The sequence below is a fragment of the Dermacentor albipictus genome, chromosome 1 (assembly GCF_038994185.2).
Source record: "Dermacentor albipictus isolate Rhodes 1998 colony chromosome 1, USDA_Dalb.pri_finalv2, whole genome shotgun sequence".
NCBI classification, from domain to species: Eukaryota; Metazoa; Arthropoda; class Arachnida; order Ixodida; family Ixodidae; genus Dermacentor; species Dermacentor albipictus.
Window position 1 is genome coordinate 64710333 of NC_091821.1, and position 20053 is coordinate 64730385.

At 44.9% G+C, this 20053-nt stretch overlaps 1 protein-coding gene across 3 annotated transcripts in view; it reads left to right on the forward strand.

Moving 5' to 3' along the window:
- The window catches only part of LOC135912488 (cytochrome P450 4c3-like), a 31672-nt gene that overhangs the window by 714 nt on the left and 10905 nt on the right, over positions 1–20053 (forward strand). For 2 of the 3 annotated variants that reach the window (XM_065444931.2, XM_065444932.2), the window contains exon 2: positions 16097–16209. In XM_065444931.2, the coding sequence (XP_065301003.1) occupies positions 16097–16209 (113 nt within the window). Of the gene's footprint in view, positions 1–3365; positions 3385–16096; positions 16210–20053 lie in introns of those variants that run through there. The other variant, XM_065444933.1, reaches the window with a different exon arrangement.

Consider the following 20053-nt stretch of genomic DNA (forward strand, 5'->3'; position numbering starts at 1 on the left):
TGCACGGGAAAAAAACAAACACGAGATGCTTAACATTAATCCAGAGTCCCCCCACTACGGTGAGCTCATAACCGGCGAGTTAAATGTGATGTAAATATTCCGAGAGTATAAATATATAAAGATAAAATGCGTCATATGCCTATTGTTCCCACTCCTGCGAATTAGCGTAACGGAGACTGGAAGTGTTTGTTGTGACATGCTGTTAGCCGTGCTAGTTTTGTACCGGTTATCTATTTTACACTGCATAAAAACCATATGGTTGCGGGGGAAATGACTTGCACCAGGTTCAAATGACAAATGGTTGCAAATGACACCAGGTTCCTTCAACTGAGCAGCTGATATAGCACTCCCTTCCCCAAATTTTTAAATTTCTTTTTTGCCTTTGACTAAGTTGTGGCAGAAAAGCCACGCAGTGTTGCTCACGATTGCATAATTGCTGCGGGAGATTTATATTTACTGAATGCAGTGCCGTTTAGGGGATCACTGTTATCCATCTGAGGAACTTCAATGTGCTCGGCATTTTTCGCACAGCACGAGCGTAACGCTGTCATCGAACTAAGAACGAGCGTGGCTGGTATAATGTAGTGACACTTTTCGTTCGATTGTGTTCTTTATCATCCACCGCTTGTGACTCCCAACTGTAGCGATAATGTAGGCAGCGCGTACCTTGGACCATAGACTTTCATACAATTACTAGATCGAACTGTGGCGCTAGTGTCTATGGGAGCTGCAAGCGAGGCAGTAAATTAGCCAGCATGGGTATGATTGGTGCATATCTACTACATTAATCTGCCTAAACTTCGTCCTTGTGGAGTTAAATGGCTTCGTGGCTTTGCAAGGTGATCGTTTTAAAGAAGGTACTGCATTATAAACAACGAAGTCAATATCATTAAAATTTTCCGACGGCAGGATTCGAGCGCAGGACCTCTAGCCCAGTAGCCCGAGATTGAAACCATTACGCCACGGACGCATTGACAAGTGGAACAATTAGCAGCGATTATGCGTGCTTGCAGGGTCATATTACCTTCTGCATTAAAAAAAAGTATGAATCGCTTTGAAATTTAGGCCAATGTAGGCCCTGATAAAACGTAATAAACGAAGCCACAAGAACGTCTGAAGCCCCAAGCATGACGATAAGACAAAACCCTGTACTACCCACCCATTCCTTTTTTTTTGCGAATTCTCTGTATCCTGCCCTCACGCAATACTCCTTAGAGCGCCTGTGAGGTAACTAAACGCATAAATAAATAAATAAATAAATAAATAAATAAATAAATAAATAAATAAATAAATAAATAAATAAATAAATAAATAAATAAATAAATAAATTCCCATGGTAATGAGTAAATAAATAAATAAATTCCCATGGTGGTTGAAGGATCGCAGCGCCAGAGTTGCCTCTAGTAATTGTTGAAAACTCTTTCGCTTGCGCCACTGACGAAGCGCTAAAAGGAAAATAAGTGGAATACTGTGCTTACACTATCTATACCCAGGTCGTCAACATTCTTTTTTTTTTACGGAGAACGAGGAAATTCTTTTTTGGTGGTGTTCTTGTTTTTTGATTCAGGAGTTTTAAATGACAAAACCGGAATCTTATGATTGCGGTTTTGAGGCGCGTGGTAGTGGAAGACTCCGGATTAATTTTGACAACTTGGGCTCTGTAACCTGCGCCTCCATCTAAGTATACGAGAACGTTTTCGCATTTTGCCCCCGTCGAGATTCGGCTGTCGTAGCCGGGTTTGAACCCGCGACGTCGAGCTGAGCAGCGCAACACCATAGTCACTGGGTTACCGCTGCGGGTGAAAAACAAACAGTGACGCGTTTTGAAAGAGCTACCAACAACACGCTGCTTGCTTGTAGTGTTGATCAACTGCTTCCATAGTATGACACTGCTGCAAGGCATTGCTAATTTAGTGCCCCACCTTATGTCGTATAACAGTGCAAGCCAGCTTAAGCTGACCACAGTGGAGGGTTTAGGCGAATAGTGTGCCCATCATAATAACAATGCGCGGTTAAAGAATAAAAGAAAAAATATTAGAATTAAAAAATAATATAGGTTACCCTTCCCTCTGCAACTTAGTGTTGCAATCTTTGTACATATACACGGGAGTCTTCAGGGCACAATTTTCAAGCAGTGCGGGACATTATTTATATACGCCAACTTCAACTTATCGCTTTAGAGCGCTTCAAAAGTCTACCACGTGCTCATCTGCTCGATATCGGGCACTCTCATAACGTTCAGCTGTTCGTTTCCGACAGCCTGGCTCTAAGTGGGAGCTCTCCAAGGAGCTCTCCCCTTTCAAATAACAGCGCGCTCGAGAACCTCGACGGTTCTCGAGCGCGTTATCACGACCCTCTGCTGTGCTTTCTAAGCTCCCTTAGGTTCTGCCGGTGAATATTCAATTATTGCTTGAGAACGCCCTATTTGCACCTCGCATTATTTACTCTATGCTCTAATATGGGGAGCCATACAGGGGTGTCCCACATAAGTTGAGCCAAGAAATTAAAAATGAAAGGCGCGTCGGAAGCGAATTGAACCGAACGCATACTATTTACAATAGCCTATAGTAAGTCAGACAATTTTTTTTATTTTCCCCATAACTGACTAAATAATTAATTTTAATTACCCAACTTTTTCATTATTGGCTGAGAACCCCAAGTATGATAAGCAGATTTGTAGAGCACATTCAGAAACCACCGATCGAGTTGTTTCCTTTACGATACGTCTGACGTAGTCCTCTTTTCCGGGTTGCAAAGAAAGCCCGCTAAATATGAAGAAAGTCACGTGATGGAGCGCTTGCGCTGTGGTATCGTGCTGCTCTTAAGCGAGCGTTCGGTGAACAAGGTCGGGTGCATTGTGACTGGCGACGGGGAAGCGGCAGGGCGCTCTTTATCTCCTCGGTAGTGCTCGACCAGCAGCATGCATTTTCGCCGTCATCCGACGGGAGCCGACCTTGTGCACCGAACGAGAACGCTTAGCTTTTCCCGAACGGCAGCATTAGCTTTGCGTGGCCATACATCAGCGCCAGGACCTGATGTAATTTCCGACCGAGTTCTGTGTCACCTAGGTGAGTGAGCGAGAATTGTTCTCCTTGAGCTGTACAACGAATCTTGGAGAGATGGCATGCTACCAATAAGCTGGAAGACAAGTCGCCATGTTCCACTGCTGAAGCGTGAGAAGTCGCTGTTGGAACTCTCGTCATATCGTCCGATCGCTTTGGCAAGTTGTGTGGCAAGTAATGGAGAGAATGGCCCTTGGACGTCTGGAGTGGTACTTGGAGTTCCAAAACACCTACCCGGATGCCATGGCGGGCTTTCGACGTGGTCGATCATAGATCGATAACGCCGTCGACCTGGTCACCTACGGTCAGCATGAGAAATGCCGTAAGCGTCTCTGCGCTTCTTTGTTCTTCGATGTCAAAGGGGCGTATGACAACGTTACGCATGAAGCCATCCTCTCTGCACTAAAGAGGTAGGAGTGGGTGGTTGGATGTTTCAATGGATACGCAGCTTCCCATCCATACATTTATTCCCATCTCTCCATACAATCCTTCTTTGTAAGCACCCAGGAAAGTAATAATTCTCTACTTTATAGCTACCGCGGCGTCCCCACAGGGCGGTGTACTTAGCCCTGTTTTATTTAATCTAACCCTAATTGCTCTCCTTCAGCACGTGCCAAGCACACACAAGCTGTCAATGCACGTGGGTGAAATTTGCATATGGGCGTCTGTAGTAACACGCCTACAGTTGCAAGCGAGAATTCAGAGAGCTGCCACCCAAACTGCTATCTACCTCCGTAATCGAGGCCTGGAAATTTCCTCCGCAAAATGCGCACTAGTGCCATTTACGCGCAACCCCATGGCAAACTGCAGCGTAATGATAAATGGTCAAAGAATACCATATGTTGTATCGTACAATTTTCTAGGTGTCATAATCGACAAGGACTTGTCATCACGTATCATACGTGAGAAAACGGTTGACAGGCATCTGCCACCTGTTCAAGTTTTTCACTCGCAAGGCTTAGGGAATGTCGACAAGAGAGAGAGAGAAAGGCAAAGGAAAGGCAGGGAGGTTAACTAGAGATTATCTCCGGTTGGCTACCCTGTACTGTGCGAGGGGCAAAGGGATGCGATAGGTGAGAGAGAGAAAAGAAAAAAAATTCCAAGAAAATACGCATACACATACACATGATACACACGAACAGTTTCTGTGTGGGGGCACTGTCAGGCAGTCTGCGAAGGCGTTCCTAGTGTTACGCAGTGTCACCGTCGAATCGTACGTCTCACAGTGTACAGTCACAATTTGTCGGAAAGTCCCATGTCTTCCCAAGTACCGCAGCCGGTCCCAAGTACCGCAGCAGCGCCTTCATAGAGCATCGCGCTGATGTTCGCCAGTCCTATGCTACAACTACACAGGATACTTTTTCGCAGCTCGCTGCGGTACGGTACAGCTTGCCAGCAATAACCAACACAGGCAAAAGGAATCTGCGCACAATACAAAGTATTCAGGCTCAAGCGCTCTGGATCTGTTTAGGCTTGCCTCAGAGTGCATCAGAAGTGGCGACTATAGCAATCGCTAGAGACCAACTTGTCAAGACCCACATTGAAATTCAAATATTTTACCGTTAGTGAATACACATGGAGACACTCTTGAGGACCAGGTAGATTGTATAGGAGCACATTTCCAGTTCAGCTCATTACACAGACATATTTCTAAAACACCAGCGACTACCAGAACAGCTGCCTTTGGGTCGGAAAGGCACATCCAATGGAGTATACAATCATCCATTTAGAATGGCTGAGTTCCAGGCCTCACTTCATTGCTGCAACAAGTCCGCTCCAGGAAGTGACAGAATAATGTATGAGATGATCAGACACCCCGAAATCCCAAAAAGACTACTGTCACTCTTCAACTCCATGTTCTCCGCCGGCTACATTCCGCGTGCCTGGATAGAAGCAATCGTAATCCCTATTCTCAAAGAAGGCAAGGACCCTTCCTCATCCAACAGTTAAAGGCCTATAGCTCTGACAAGTTGTCGATGCAAATTATGTCAGAAAATTATTAACCGTCGCCTCATTCATTTTCTTGAAAGCAACAAGGTACTCGATACCTTACAGTGCGGTTTTAGGGAGGGTATATACACAACAGATCACCTTGTCTGCATCTAGAAAAATATCCCTGATGCATTTGTCCACAAACAGTTCTTCTTGTCAGTATCCTTAAATATGGAAAAGGCATACATCACAACCTGGTGCTTCAGAATCCTCCGTGATCTGTCTGAAATGGGAGTTCGAGGCAACTTGCTGAACGTGATTCAGAGTTATCTCTCCAATCGCACTTTCCTTGTTAGAGTTGGTAGCGTTCTGTCTCGTCCATTTACGCAAAAGGCTGGTGTTTCACAAGGTGCTGTGTTGAGCTGCACTCTTTTTATTGTCAAAATGAACTCGATCCAGACTACCATGCTACGTACTATGTTTTATTTTCTATATGTGGATGACATCCAGATAGGTTACAAGTCATGTAATCTAAGTATTTGCGAGCAACAAGTACAGCTTTGCATAAATAAGCTGTCTAAGTGGGCGGACGAAAACGGTTTTAAACTAAACCCGCAAAAAAGTACGTGCGTTCTGTTCTCTAACAAGAGAGGTATGCTGGCGGACCCCGTAATAGATCTCAATGGAGAACGGTTATTTTTGAGCCGTTAGCACAAATTTATAGGGATCCTTTTAGACAGTAAGCTACCTTTTGTGCCAGACGTACCTGAAATATTTTAAGGCAAAGTGCCTCAAGACTATGAATCTGCTGAAGCTATTGTCACGCACAGCTTGGGGAAGCCACAGGAGATGCCTTATAAAGTTGACCGAAACTCTAATATTAACACGTTTTGACTATGGAAGGATGAAAGACTATGGAGCCATAATGTAATTCTGCTGGACCTAGTACTCTGAAAACGCTAGATCCTATCCACCACTTAGGCATTCGCCTTGCTACAGGCGCCTTTAGGACTAGTCCTGTGCAAAGCCTTTACGTCGAATCTAATGAATGGTCTCTATACTACCAAAGGTCATATTTAAGTTTTTCGTATGCTTCGAAGGTAAAATCAGCGGGGGATCATCCAGGTCATTCAGTTATTCACGACTTCTCCACGGCCAGGCTGTTCCGTAATCGCCCAGGTATACGGCCTCCTCTGTCCCTCCGGTTGGAAGTACTCTCCGAAAAAAGCAGGGGTCCCTCTTTTAAAGAATGTCCTAATGGCTCCTACTCGGCTTCCACCGCCTTAGGAGTGGCAAACTATCCAATGCGACATCTCTGTCTTAGAAATATCGAAACGAGCACCTGAGGCTAACTTACAATCACATTTTCTCGAACTTAAAGATAAGTATTCCTGTGATGAATTTTACTTAGATGATTCGAAGGCTGCTGCTGGTGTTGCTTACGCAGCTCTCGGACCCTCATTTTCAACATCTGGGGCACTAAACCCACACACTAGTATCTTTACAGCAGAACCATACGCTATACTTTCGGCTATTAAAAACATAAGTCCCAGAAATGTCGCTAAGGCTGTTGTCTTCACAGGCTCATTAAGTGTCGTAAGAGCCGTAAGTAGTTTACGAAAACATAAGAATTCTGTTTTGAATGAGCTGTATATCTTGTTATGCTCCGAATATATGTACAACCAAGCGATTATCTTATGCTGGGTACATGTTCATAAAGGTATAAAAGGCAACGTAGCTGCTCACGAGAACGCTTCGTCAGTGAGTTTTAGCGACACAAATGGTAATCTTCCCATCCCTGCCACTGAACTGGAGCCTTTTCTACGTCGTAAACTGAGGAGTCATTGGCAAGGAGAGTTGGATACGCAAACATTGAATAAGCTACACATGATAGATCCAAAACTAGGGAACTGGATAAGTGAGAAAACAGCACGGTACAAGGAAGTACTTCTTTGCCGATTAAGAATAGGACACACTTACGGTACTCGCCCTTACCTCCTGAGTAGGGGCAATCCTCCGACTTGTAGTAAGTGCGGCAATAGCCTGACACTCCTCCACGTTCTTATTCAGTGCCCTGCAATAGAAACAGAGAGCAAGAAGTATTTCCCTTCTGCATATCGCGAAAATACGCTGCTTCACCCTGCATATTTTCTGAGCAATGAACCGCTTTTTAATCTGCAAATAGCCTTAGAGTTCTTAGCCGAAACCGACATCCTGAAAATAATTTGGCCAGGTAACTCTAACGCATGATGAACAGCAATTGTGTTTTAGGGTCCTCTTAAAGCTCTAGTGTCACTGTTGTTTCACTGTCGTATGTTTTTACCAAAACACATTTGCCATCGTCCACGTCCCTAACTAATCAGTGTCATTATTTTAGTACCTATATATCTTGCGCCGTTTACAGCGATAGGTTTTAACCCCCTTTACAACCATGTCCCATCTACCATGATGAATTCACTGTCCATGTCATTAACAATACATCGTTAAGATTACCATTTGTGATAGCGCTCTTTGGCCATACCTGGCCCTAGCGCCAATAAACACCACATATCATCATAATATCTACACTGATAGATCTGTCCTACCAAAAAGCTCCACTGCGGTAATCGTGATACACGCGAAAGTTACAAGCATCAAATTTAAGGCGACTCACGCGACATCATCGACGGCAGCACAGCTCGCAACACTCCTTACCGTCCGTCATTGCATCGGTGATGAACCGCCGCAGAAGTGGACGATCTTGCGCGATTCAAAGGCGGCACTGCAGTCTCTACTGTCACCTCTACGACGCGGACCACACGAACAGCTAGTATTTCAGATTACAGAGACGATGCACCATATATGTGATGCAAGTCATGAAATAACTTTCCTTGGCTTCCAAGTCACTGCGGGATTATCGGCAATGAACGGGCCGATCAACTTACCCGTTCCGCCCATACTGAGGACTACAACGTACCAATACCACTTTTTATAATTTTAGCGCACCACATCGCAATGGAATGAGCCACATTTCAAGAATTCACGACTATGCTCCATTGATCCCACATAAGCCTTCGAGTCCCATCAAAGCTTCGCCGTAGAGACGCCACGCTTTTGTATCGACTGTGGTTGGGCATTGTTTTTACCAAAGCTTATGCGGTCCGCATAGGGATGTCCTACAACGCAAGCTGTGACCACTGCAGCCAGGAGGAATTGATTGGCCATATTTTGTGCTACTGCCCACAGTACAGTCAACAAAGGGATTCCCTTCGCCACGACCTCAACCATATGGATGACCGACCACCAGGCACGTACCCAGGATTTTTTTTCAGGGGGGGGGGGGGCTCCACCTCCATCATCATCATCATCATCATCATCATGCTTTTTGTCCACTGCAGGACGAAAGCCTCTCCCTGCGGTCTCCAATTACCCCTGTCCTGCGCCAACCGATTCCAACTAGCATCCTCGAATTTCCTAATTTCATCGCTCCACCTAGTGTTTTGTCGTCCTCGATTGCGTTTCCCTTCTCTTGGTACCCATTCTCTACAGGTATCTCCCTGCTTTTCTCTTGTAGAATTAATGTAGCTGTAGAACCTCTGTAGAAATTCTAATGCGAAGGACGAGTCAGTACGACGAGAAACTATTTACAGATTATATTTACAACAACGGTTGCAGCGCTGACCGGTTAGATTGACAGCGCGAGCCCAGTTAGTTCTTCCTCCTATTTCGTGGAGTGATGGCGCCTACGTGCCTCGTTCAAACAAACAAATACCTCACGCATGTAGCAATATTTTCCAAGCTTTTTGCGTAAGCGTTCTGTACTCCTTGATTACGTGTTGCCTCTACGATTGCTGGTATCTCTACTGAATCAAATGCCTTTCCGTAATCTATATAAGCCACATAGAGAGGCTTATTGTACTCTGCATATTTCGTGATAACCTGATTGTGACATGGATGTGATCCATTGTAAAGTATCTCTTCCTGAAGCCAGCCTGTTCCCTTGGTTGACAGAATCCAGTGTTAATCTTATTCTATTGGAGATTATTTTGGTACATATTTTATATAATACTGGGAGCAAGCTAATGGTCCCATAATTGTACAATTCTTTAACGTCTCCTTTTTTTTGTGGATTAGTATAATGTCTGCATTCTTCCAGTTTTCTGGGACCCTTGCAGTCGATAGACACTTCGTATAAAGAGCCGCCAGTTTTCCTAGCGTTATGCCTCCTCCATCTTTGATTAAATCGACTGTTATTCCACCTTATCCTCCCGCTCTTCATCGTGTCATGTCTTGCAGGGCCCTTCTGACCTCATCGCTAGTTATAGGAAAGTTTCTGTAACCTGTTCATTACACTTTCTAAGTGAACTATCGTGACTCCTCTGGGTACTGTATACAGGTCAGCTTAGAATTTTTCCGCTGCTTTTACTATATCTTCGAGATTGCTGATGATATTATCCTTCTTATCTTTTAGTGCATACAGCATAGTTTGTCCTATCCCAGGTTTCGTTTTTACTGATTTCAGGCTGCGTTCATTTTTTACGGCTTCTTCAGTCTTTCTCATGTTATAGTTTCGAATATCAGTTATTTTCGCCTTGTTGATCAGTTTTGACAGTTCCGTGAATTGCGTAACGCTGCGCGGCTGCCAGTCCCATACAACCGCGTATAGCGCAGGACTCTGCGATTCTAGACGTACTGCGCTTACTGCGAAAGGTTAGAAAAACACCCACATAAGCACAGCAGAGAAGTGGCTACGTGAGGCGGTTCGACCGATAACTGTAGAAGCGTCATTCAAAACAAGTAATTGTTCTCCATTTCCGGCGGCGTTTTCTCTACTTCCCTTTTAAATAAAAAGATGTTGATCCATAAATATTCTCAAAAACAACGGTAATTTTTTTATTATTCGCTTTTGCTTGTAGTTTGGCTGTTGCCTTGGCTCTCTCCCTTAGTAGATCCGTTATTTCTCAACACCTCACGATTTTTGTTTCCAGTTGCCAATTTTGCACGAAAAGTGCTATACAGTTAGGAAAAAACAGACGAGGTAACGGGCGGCAGTCATCTTGCTTATGGGTTTAAGGGTTATTGCAGGGTTTCATGATGGACGCTCTTTCACATTATTTTATTTCCCACCTTATCTAACCAATATCACGTGTATATGGTTCCGGGCATCTGCCAGCATCGCGGCGAGCCGTAACTCAAGGAAACAATGAAACAAAGGGATAAGTTAAACGAAATTGGCGTTTTCTCCGGCCGCAACTCGTTCCATGAGAGTACAGACCAGCTGAGTAACAGCCGCATCCCTCTCCTGGTCCCAGGTTCAGCCTAAACAAAGGAGGCTGAACTAACAAAAGCAACAGCTATGTGCGTGACGGTTGAATAGATGGTGACAACTGAACGCATCTCGAGTTAATCGCTCGGGTGCGGAATCTATGAGAAAACTGTCCTTCACATTACAAGAGATGGCGATAACTACCGCCATCTAAAAGGAGTGAAAAAGGCAGCATAATGCTGACCGATGAACAGCTGCGAAGTCTCAACATTGATCTGGCGGCGCTTTAGGAATGTGCGAGGAGTGGTGGCGTGGGAGGGGAGGGGGGGGGGGTATGCTACTTGATTTCGGGGGGGGGGGGCCCCTGGGTGCGTGCCTGCCGACCACTATAGGAAGGAGTCCTACACCATCGACAGGACCTAACGTCACAGAAGAAGGCCGTGCAAGCGCTACTGCGCTTCTTGCGATCTACCAGCCTTTGTGAATGTCTCTACCTGGAACGCCCTTCGTATGTGTGTCTCTGTGTGTGCATTTTTTAAACCCTTTCCTCGCTGTCCTCTTTCTAACCCCTACCTCCCAACCCCAGCGTATGGTAACAAACCGGAGACTAAACATCCGGTTAACCGCCCTGCCGTTCCTCTTCATCTCTCTCACTCTCTCTTCGACATATACACTAAAATATAGATGCCCTTGGCTGTCTCCTTTTTGAAGAACATGATATGGAAGCAACAGGTTGAAATCGCGCATAGCTACTCTTTTAAGTGACCTAGAATATCATAAACGTATAAGGGGTTCCAGCAAGTACGGACGCGAGCACAAGTAAAAAGAAACGGACAGGACAGCCCTTATACGTTCATCATGCACCAACTGGCCCAGCAAACCACACTACTAGAATATGATAATATAGACATAAATAAGTTGTCCTGCGATATTTGGAACATCTATTTACTAAACCGCTGGTGCTCTTAAAAACATAGAGTGCGGGACATAATTTGTAATTATGAATACTATATTGTTAATTACATATAAATATTTGTCATGCTATTTTTTTCTTGATGTATTTTACTTTCTAGTGCTTTAGTGCTATTTCTTCTGTAACAAGGTTCACGACTCATGACAAGGACTGATGACGTTTCTCAAATAAATGGTGAAACGTGTGGTCGAAGTGCTATTGGCATGTAGTAAAGAAGCGTAACTTCGTTGAGCATGTTTCGTCCCGCCTTTCTTACAGTTTTTGTACACCTCGATGTATCTGCTACGGCATTGTATCGTGCTTACTGCTGTGCTGTAGTAATGGAATGAGAACTGTACAAAACATTTGTGCCACGAATCTCCTCAAGCAAGAAGAGCCATTGCCCCCTTTGCCCAACCTCTGCGCATGGCTTTACATAAGATATTGAAATGTAAGCGAGTTGAAGCTGGCAAGAGCGCATCAAATGATACGGCCACCGCGCATACGTACAAAAGAAGCAGATGTAAAACTTGTATAGAACGAGATCTTGCGCTTCGACACCCTGAAGCACAAGCAAAACGTTCGACGTGTTCATATGAAGGACACACTCAATGCGAATGAAGGTCTGCATTCACAAAAAGCTCTCACGCAAGAATTCTTTATAAAATATAATTTCAGCCAATCCTGATTTTGGGCGTGTTACTAGCGAAAGCGGCTGCCGGATGGGCGAAAGCGGATGGCAAAGAGCGCTTACGAACGAAAAGCTTTGTGCATACGGCCCTGGAATCACTGAATGGGCTGCAACAAAAAAAGAAAAGAAAAAGCTGTCTTCTTTTATATACACAGGGCTGACGCCATTACATGAATTGCCCGAAATGTTCGAAGAAAGGCGTTTTTTTTTGTGTGTGTGCATTAGGCATTTGTATTTGCACAGCGACCGCCGAGTGCCTGAAGTCCTCCTAAATTTTGCCGCAACACCCTGCCTCTGATAATCCCTGAATTTAAACCCTGGTGCGTTCGGACACCACCGTGGCACACCTATTCAATTACCAAAACTAGGAACTGCATAAACACCCGATGGGCCAAGAGGGAAGAGCAAGCGACGAGCGCACAGACTAGAAGAAAGGCATGCAAGTCATCATGCACACTAGCTCCCCGAAACCCAAAAACGTATATAAATATAGTTAATTACTCCAAATCATTGGAAACCACACACCACTAGCAAACAGCCGGACTACCACTCCTTTGTGGCCTATGCAACCGCCCTCCTGCTTCATGCATGCGTACAAGGGCGCTTTGGTACGCACTGAAGGAAAGTGTGATTTAACGCATTATATGTATTATACAACGAAAGCAGTAAGATTTCTTGCGGATACAGAGCTGCGTAGTGCACTGTGAACAGTAAATGGAGAAAGTCGACATCTTAAACTGCAACAGTGCTCTCTGGCTTTCGGCGGAAGTATTCTCCAATGATTGTCCAATGATCTTGATTACTCCGAACGTTCTCGAATCCAGGTGATAAAATGTGCTTTAGAGTAAAATGTGTGGGTCATCGTCATCATGATCATCATCATCAGCCTGGTCACGCCCACTGCAGGGTAAAGGCCTCTCCCATACATCTCCAACAACCCCGGTCATGTGCTAACTGTGGCCATGTCGTCCCTGCAAACTTCTTAATCTCATCCGCCCACCTAACTTTCTGCCGCCCCCTGCTACGCTTCCCTTCCCTTCGAATCCAGTCCGTAACACTTAAAGACCATCGGTTATCTTCCCTCCCCATTACATGTCCTGCCCATGCCCATTTCTTTTTCTTGATTTCAACGGGTCATCGTAGCGGACACAAATGCAGGTGAGAGGAAACTCCGCGATGGTGCAATGGCTGTGTGACCATGCGCTGCTGAGCTCGAGGTAGTGTGTTCAATACCGGCCGTGGCGGCCGCATTCTAACAGGAGCGGAATGCAAAGATGCCCGTGTACTGGAGTTGCATTGGCTGCACGTTAAAGAACCACGGCTGGACAAAATTAATCTGGAGCTTTCCACCCTACGGCGTCTCGCAGAAGTCATAACTTACTGTGCACTTTCGCGACCTTAACACCCACGATTATTAAATTGCAGATGAGAGTATCGACGGGCTCAACAATTTCACAACTGCCACATGATGGTGAATTACACATACGAGTGAGGAAACAGTAAGCTTTTGTAAGCGCCATCCCTAGGCACAAGCTACAGTGACCTTGCCACGAGCAAGACGACGATGATAGATTGCGACGGAAAGGATGTCGCTGTAGAAGCAGCGTCACCGAAGGATCGATGGCGCGCATACAACAATTAGATGCGGGGAGTTACGACCAGCCAGTTAGATGTTGCGACCGTGACAATGATGGCGGATTCCTTCACGAAGAAATTCTGTCGAAGATTGCCTTTTCCAGCACAATTTTCGTTTTGGTTTTTGCCTGACTTCCTATTTTATGATAAAAACTACGTACAGCGCGAAGGACAAGGACTGCGAGAGAGGACAAACACAGCGCAGTGCTTGTCCTTCGCGCTGTATGTCCTTTTGATCGTGAATTACCAACTCTAGCCTAAGCAACCACCCTAGTTCCTATTTTACAGCATGTATTGTTTTCGCGATGTTAGTTCATGAGTTTGCTGGGCATCTTACGGTAAAGTGGAAAGATAAAGGACTACCGAATGCCGTTCCGTACAGTTACAGCATCACCATTTTACAAGGGATACCCGCAATATTAAGGGCAGACGTACACTGAGTCGGCATGGACTTCCATTCACCCTCCGCACCCCTTCCGCACGCCTATGGATGTGTAGACAACTGCACACGCAACACGCAGACGGACAAATTTCAGTTTTAACTGCTCGTGCGGACCCAATGTATACCGAAATTTGCGCACCTGTGTATGACACGTGCGGTTTTCCGCATGTCTTCTCGCGGCTTAAGGCAGGCGGGAGTTCATGCGGTTTGAGCGTAAGTCAGCCCTTATATACACTTCCAAACACTGGTTCGTCCCAACTATTGTAAACAGCGTCCGGGTTACAGAGAGTCATGCACTGCTTACACTTCCTGGTTGTCCATAAGATAATTTGGCTTCTCAGCTCAATAATTCCTGGCAAGCTGTCATAACACAATACACCTTCAGGCATTTGGTTCTCTATTAAAAAGAAAATTAATTAAGTATGTCTACAGCCGAAACCTACTGGGCTGCCAGTGGGTTCTGGGCTCCGCTTCACGCAGAATCTCAGCCGATAAGAGCTTTTAATGGCCAGAATTCGTTTTTAATACAGTCGAGCATTTACAATGAGTGGCTCAACACAGAGGCGACAATTGCCTGGGCGCTTGCGCGCTGCTTGCGCATACTGGTCGGCTTTCTCCAGGTCCACAGCTTAGCCTTAGGTTGTTGTCAAGAAGCGGCAGCAGGAGTGTGGGTTCAGGCCTTCCTGCCCCCAAGGTACTTACTCTTGCCCCGTTCGGTCATCAGGTATCTTTCGAACAGCATGTGCTGCCCTTAGCTTGTGAAAAGGCACTGCGGCGCTGGGCTTATCCCAGAACGGCTCAAACTTAGAGTACCGGGCGATGTTTATCATCTTAACAAAAAACTGCGTGAAAAGACGTGGACGCGCAAAGTAACCACGAACATGGGCGTTCGTAAGATGAAACCACACCAACTCGCCCAGCTCTCAGTTTTGACGATGTTTATCATCTGGCCCACAAAAAACGGTCAGGCACGTTGCGAAAGCATAGATGCCACGTTTTAACTGGGGCGTCGTTGCCTCTGCTGCCGGAACTCACGCAGTGAATCATAGGGGCAGCCACGGAGGAAGTCCAAATCGCGGTTGTGAATCCGTGGTTGTCAATTTTCCGGACAGCGTTTCGCTTCCAGCGAACACGTACAAGACATAGAGCCGAATGGCGACGCGTAACGTGGCGCAGAACAACGGCCCCATCCGGGTTAAAATGTGCCGTCTGGAGCTGCTGCCGACTGTGCTCGGGACTTTGCGCATATTAAATTACAGGGGGGCAAGCGAAACAAGAAATTCTACTTGTGCGCAAAGGCGGGGCTGGAAAAGACAGATAAAAAGGAAAGGAAGAGAGGTTAGCCAAGCTCTCGCCAAGTTGGCTACCCTACACGTTGGGAAGTGAAGAGAGAAATAAGAAGGAGAGAAGAAAAAGGATATTCATTGTGCGCCCGCCCGCAGATGAATGTTCATTGACAAGCTATCATCCAGTTCGTCTGTTTTCGAAAAGCGCATAAGTAGCACTTTAATGGTCTTGTGCATACTACAGGTCTGCAGCCAAGGTCCCAGGATCTTCCGAGAACGGTTTGTCGTCTAAGCGGCTCAAATTTATACACTGAACATGTCGTTAAGAATTGTAGGTTGGACATTGGCACATAATGGGTTCTATTGTCTTACCTCATTCGCAACACTTACATACGGCACTGTTGGCCATTGCGATGAAGAATGAATAATGAATGTGAATGCGACGCCCAACCGTAGGCGGCACACTAAAGTTGTTTCACGACGGAAGAAACCCGGTGAGCGGCGAAATAGCATGTCAGGGACCAGTAAGTATAGAGCACTAAGGGGCACTTAACTTTTGAATTACCATGACTGATCACTGCAGCAATTTCCCCGGCCAAAGTGTCAGGCAATTGTGAGCACAGAGGGGAGCCGTTAGGACATCTTGCAGCATTCGCAATGCGCGCAGTGTAACTTCACTCCATAAACAACGATAACAATGTCAGTGTGATTATGGATAGTAGTTCAAGGTACTGGCAATATTATTGTTTTTTTTTTCAAAGTACTTGGACGTCTTCAATGTGACATAAAATATGTAGCAAAGATGAGTGCCCCAATACACCAGCTTCAAACTGTGCATGTCCTTCTTGCAGCCATGCTCGAAATACGGATGGCGTACTTCTACTTGTTCCAAAAGCATGGACTCTTTAGGTTTTACATAGGACCTCATCCTACAGTTGCAGTCTTCAAGGCTGACTACATTGAGGTAGGTGCTGCTTTTATTTGTTCCAACACATTTTTATTGCTTGTTTATCCTTCAGAGACTCACATGTTGCAACAGATTGAAATACCATTGGTCAAACAAGTGTCATTGAAAGCAAATCGAACCGCCCCGTTTGCGTAGTGGCTGTGATGTTGGGCTGCCAAGCATGAGGTCGCGGGAACAAATCCCGACCACGGCATCCACATTTCTATGGGGGCGAACTGCGAAAATACCCGTGTACTTAGATTTAGGTGCACGTTAAAGAACCCCAGGTGGTCCAAATTTCTGTAGTCCCCACTACGGCGTGCCTCATAATTGGATCGTGGTTTTGGCACGTAAAACCCCACAATTTTTTTTTTTACGAAATCACAATAGTGTCGACGTACGGCTGCAAAATTATTGCGTTTTGTTAAACATCGGTCCTTGACTCTGCTTAAATTCGAATTGCACATTTATGTTACCTTGGGCATTCGTTGCTTTCCTATTGATGTTGGGATTTGACATAGATCATCTTGCTAAGTTGGTTTCTATCTTGCGTCACTGCGCTCCTTTCGAACCAGAGACGGCGTTAGAGTACTGGAGGGAAAAAGAAGCGAACGTGAGTGACAAAAAAACAAACAAAAAAAACATGGCGTGTGCCTAGCAGTGACTATACAGCGAGCGTGGGCAGCTGTAGGTAGGCAGGAGCGGAAAGTACGGAAGGGACACAAGTTCAGTGTTCATATGTGTAGCCGAGCGAAGGCACTTGTTGACAGCTTCGCATGATTCCTAGAAATAATTTCTTCAGCTTCGATCTTACGAAGTTACTTCTAAGATAGCAAAAAAAGGAAAGAAAAAATACGAGGCCACTTTAAGGGCGTGTTTGTTATTTCTGCGTAACATCTTCCGTTGTTATTTTCGTTTCGTGAGTGAATGTTCACGTTCATTGTACCAACTTATCGCTCAACAAGTTTCAGTGACTACGTTACAGAGGTCGAGTTCAGGTTTAGGTTTCTCTCAGAGAACGTAGCTGAGTTCATCATACAGACGACACGCCGAGAAGTATCTCAACATATTGATATTTTGATACTTTTTCAGTTAGTATACGCTTAATACGTATTTACGCTGATCATAGGTGCATTTGTACTTCTGATGGAACACATTCCCATTGACCAACATTTTGGCCAAGAAAGATAGACAAAAGGGGAGGAAAGACAGGGAGGTTAGCCAGTGTAAGTACCGGCTGGCTACCCCGTCCTGGGGAAAGGGCCAAAGGGAATAAAATGTGATAAAGGAAACGCCGCCGGTAAGCAACATTCATTACACCGAAAAAAAATTCTTAGGATGAATAAACAGAACAAATAATCTGCTATTTATTCTTACCTCGGTGTTACTAGGGCAGCCGATGACCCGTTATCTTGCGCTATGTGGTACGATGTTCGCAAACGTATTTCGGCAATTAGTACAGCACTATCGGGCAATGTTCTTTGAACCTAGCGCTGAGCTGTGCTCTCTATAACTCGGTTCACCTGTACCTTAATGTCCATTCCCGATGAAATTAGTGCAATCAGCTACCGTGAAGCCACTGTGCAGAGACGTTCCAGCCTGATTTACAACAGCTACAACGTCTAACAGGAACGAACGACACATACATTTCGCCAAATCTAGTCATCGCTCAATTAAAGACGTAATCGGGATATTTGCAACAACAGACGGCGAGAAATGACGGAATGACACTCGTGCACGATACTTCTCAAACTAGATTGCATCCACCCGAGAGGTAACACACAATTCGCTACGAAACAGGTGCTAAGTAGCTTCAAAGGCATCTTATGTTTTGACGCTATTAACTAATACGGAAGAATTCATTGCTGAGTAACTATATACGCCTTATGGCTGTCCAGATGTAGAAATTACCTAATGTGCATTTTTAGATTCTTCATGTTTTAACCAGAACGTAGCAATTCGTAGCATTAAGAGCGCGATCACCATCGGAATGCCCGAGGACTACCTAATCGTCCACAAAAGCTGCTGTACAGCCGCCCTGATTTTTAATAATATAACGCGAGCGTCGACTGAACTGCTGGTGAGCGCCTTATAACGGCGATAAGCGTGCAACAAGAGCGTGCAACAGGGCGAGTGCAACAAGGCAACAAGGCTCGTGCGCGAACTCTCGCCTTGTTGCACGCTTATCGCCGTTATAAGGCGCTCACCAGCAGTTCAGTCGACGCTCGCGCTATATTATTAAAAATCAGGGCGGCTGTACGTAAAAAAGGAAGAGTAAGATGAGGAAAGAGACGCGTGGTGATTTTTTGCATAAACTGCGAAGTCTTGGTGGCGAAAGGTTGCGTTCGGCCAACTGTAGTCCTCATACATCCCATATCATCACCCAGTATACTTCTACATAACGCTCAGTTGGATACACAGCAGAGAAGATGACAGCACGATTGATTGAAATATATGTTCTTACTTTACCATGACAAGCTGCGCATAAATAAGGACGCGCCCATAAAATAATTTCAACGCCGATCAACGCGATCCGAGCGTCAAAAAAAAAACAAGCAATAAAAAAGAACAGGGAGTATTCCTGCAAGACACAAACATTAAAAAATTCATTTTTTTCCGCGCACAGTCACTCATTGCATGGAATGCTCCGTCTGTAGATTTAGTAAACTGTACAACTGTCCAATCGTTTATGGCAAAACTGCAACGACAAAAACACACTTGATTTCCCTCTTTCCTTTACTCTTTTTCGTTCCATCATTTCGGCTGACGTAACGCATGCGTACTGCCTTCCAATTTATGTTTCACTTTTTTGTGCATTTTTGTACATTTGAAAGATTTCATTGGCGTCAGTTGCATTATTGCATATACGCGAAGCTTTGTATTTTGAAAGGGTAGTGATCTTGCTCCACTCAGGAGATGTTTGTTACCATTCATACTCTTATGTTATTTTTTCTGTTACTTTTGTTCTCTGTGTATGCGCGCAAAACTTATGAAATGTAGAAGTACTATCGTTATAGTTAAAATTGTTCTAAAACAAGAAAATGTTCAGTTTGATGAACTGGTGTTCAGCGATGAATGAAGTTTTTCGTGACATCTGCATATGTGGACTTGCGATGCGCAAGTTTTACTCTTGTATTACCATATCTGTTCTTTTTTTTTATTTATGACCCACTCTTGCCTAAGGTTTCATCTGATAGGCCGGCAATATTCATGAAATAATAAAGATAATTATCTTTGACGCTTTCAATCCATTTAATAAGACTCATTACGTTGGGCTCAACGTCTAGTTACTTTCTGCTCTATTACTTACTTTCGGGTTACACTGATGTTTCCACTTTCTGCACTAGGGAGCCAGGCCATGTTAAAGCGTCGCTTTAAAAAGCTGCATGGTTTAAGGTAGTGAAAACTCTATATAACACTGGTAAAGGCCGCTAAACTTGCCGGGAGGACGTTTCAGCAACCACTTCACGATACTGTATGTGGGACGCTGTCTTATACTGCAATACGTGTTAGTACAAAAACATGATCATCCTGATTGGTTGGTTAACGTCCACTACAGGCAAGGGCCTCTCATAGAAACCCCACCAATCCCTGTGCAATGTCATCTGTGCAACTGCAGATGTCGTGGTTTGGCCGTTGGTTTGCCGCTAGTTCCTTATTTAGCCTCGTGGAAGCCTTGACTTCAAGTAGCTAATGTCAACGTCTGGCTCAAGGTCGCGAGTAAAACAAACTAATAATAGTTTACGCCTTGTACCATGTCTCTTTCTGTTGCCGATGTAGATTTTTGTGATGACAGCTTATGTGACAGCAGCAGCAGTCTACTGGCTGTAGTTGGTCATAGGATAGGATTCGCCAGCTGTAG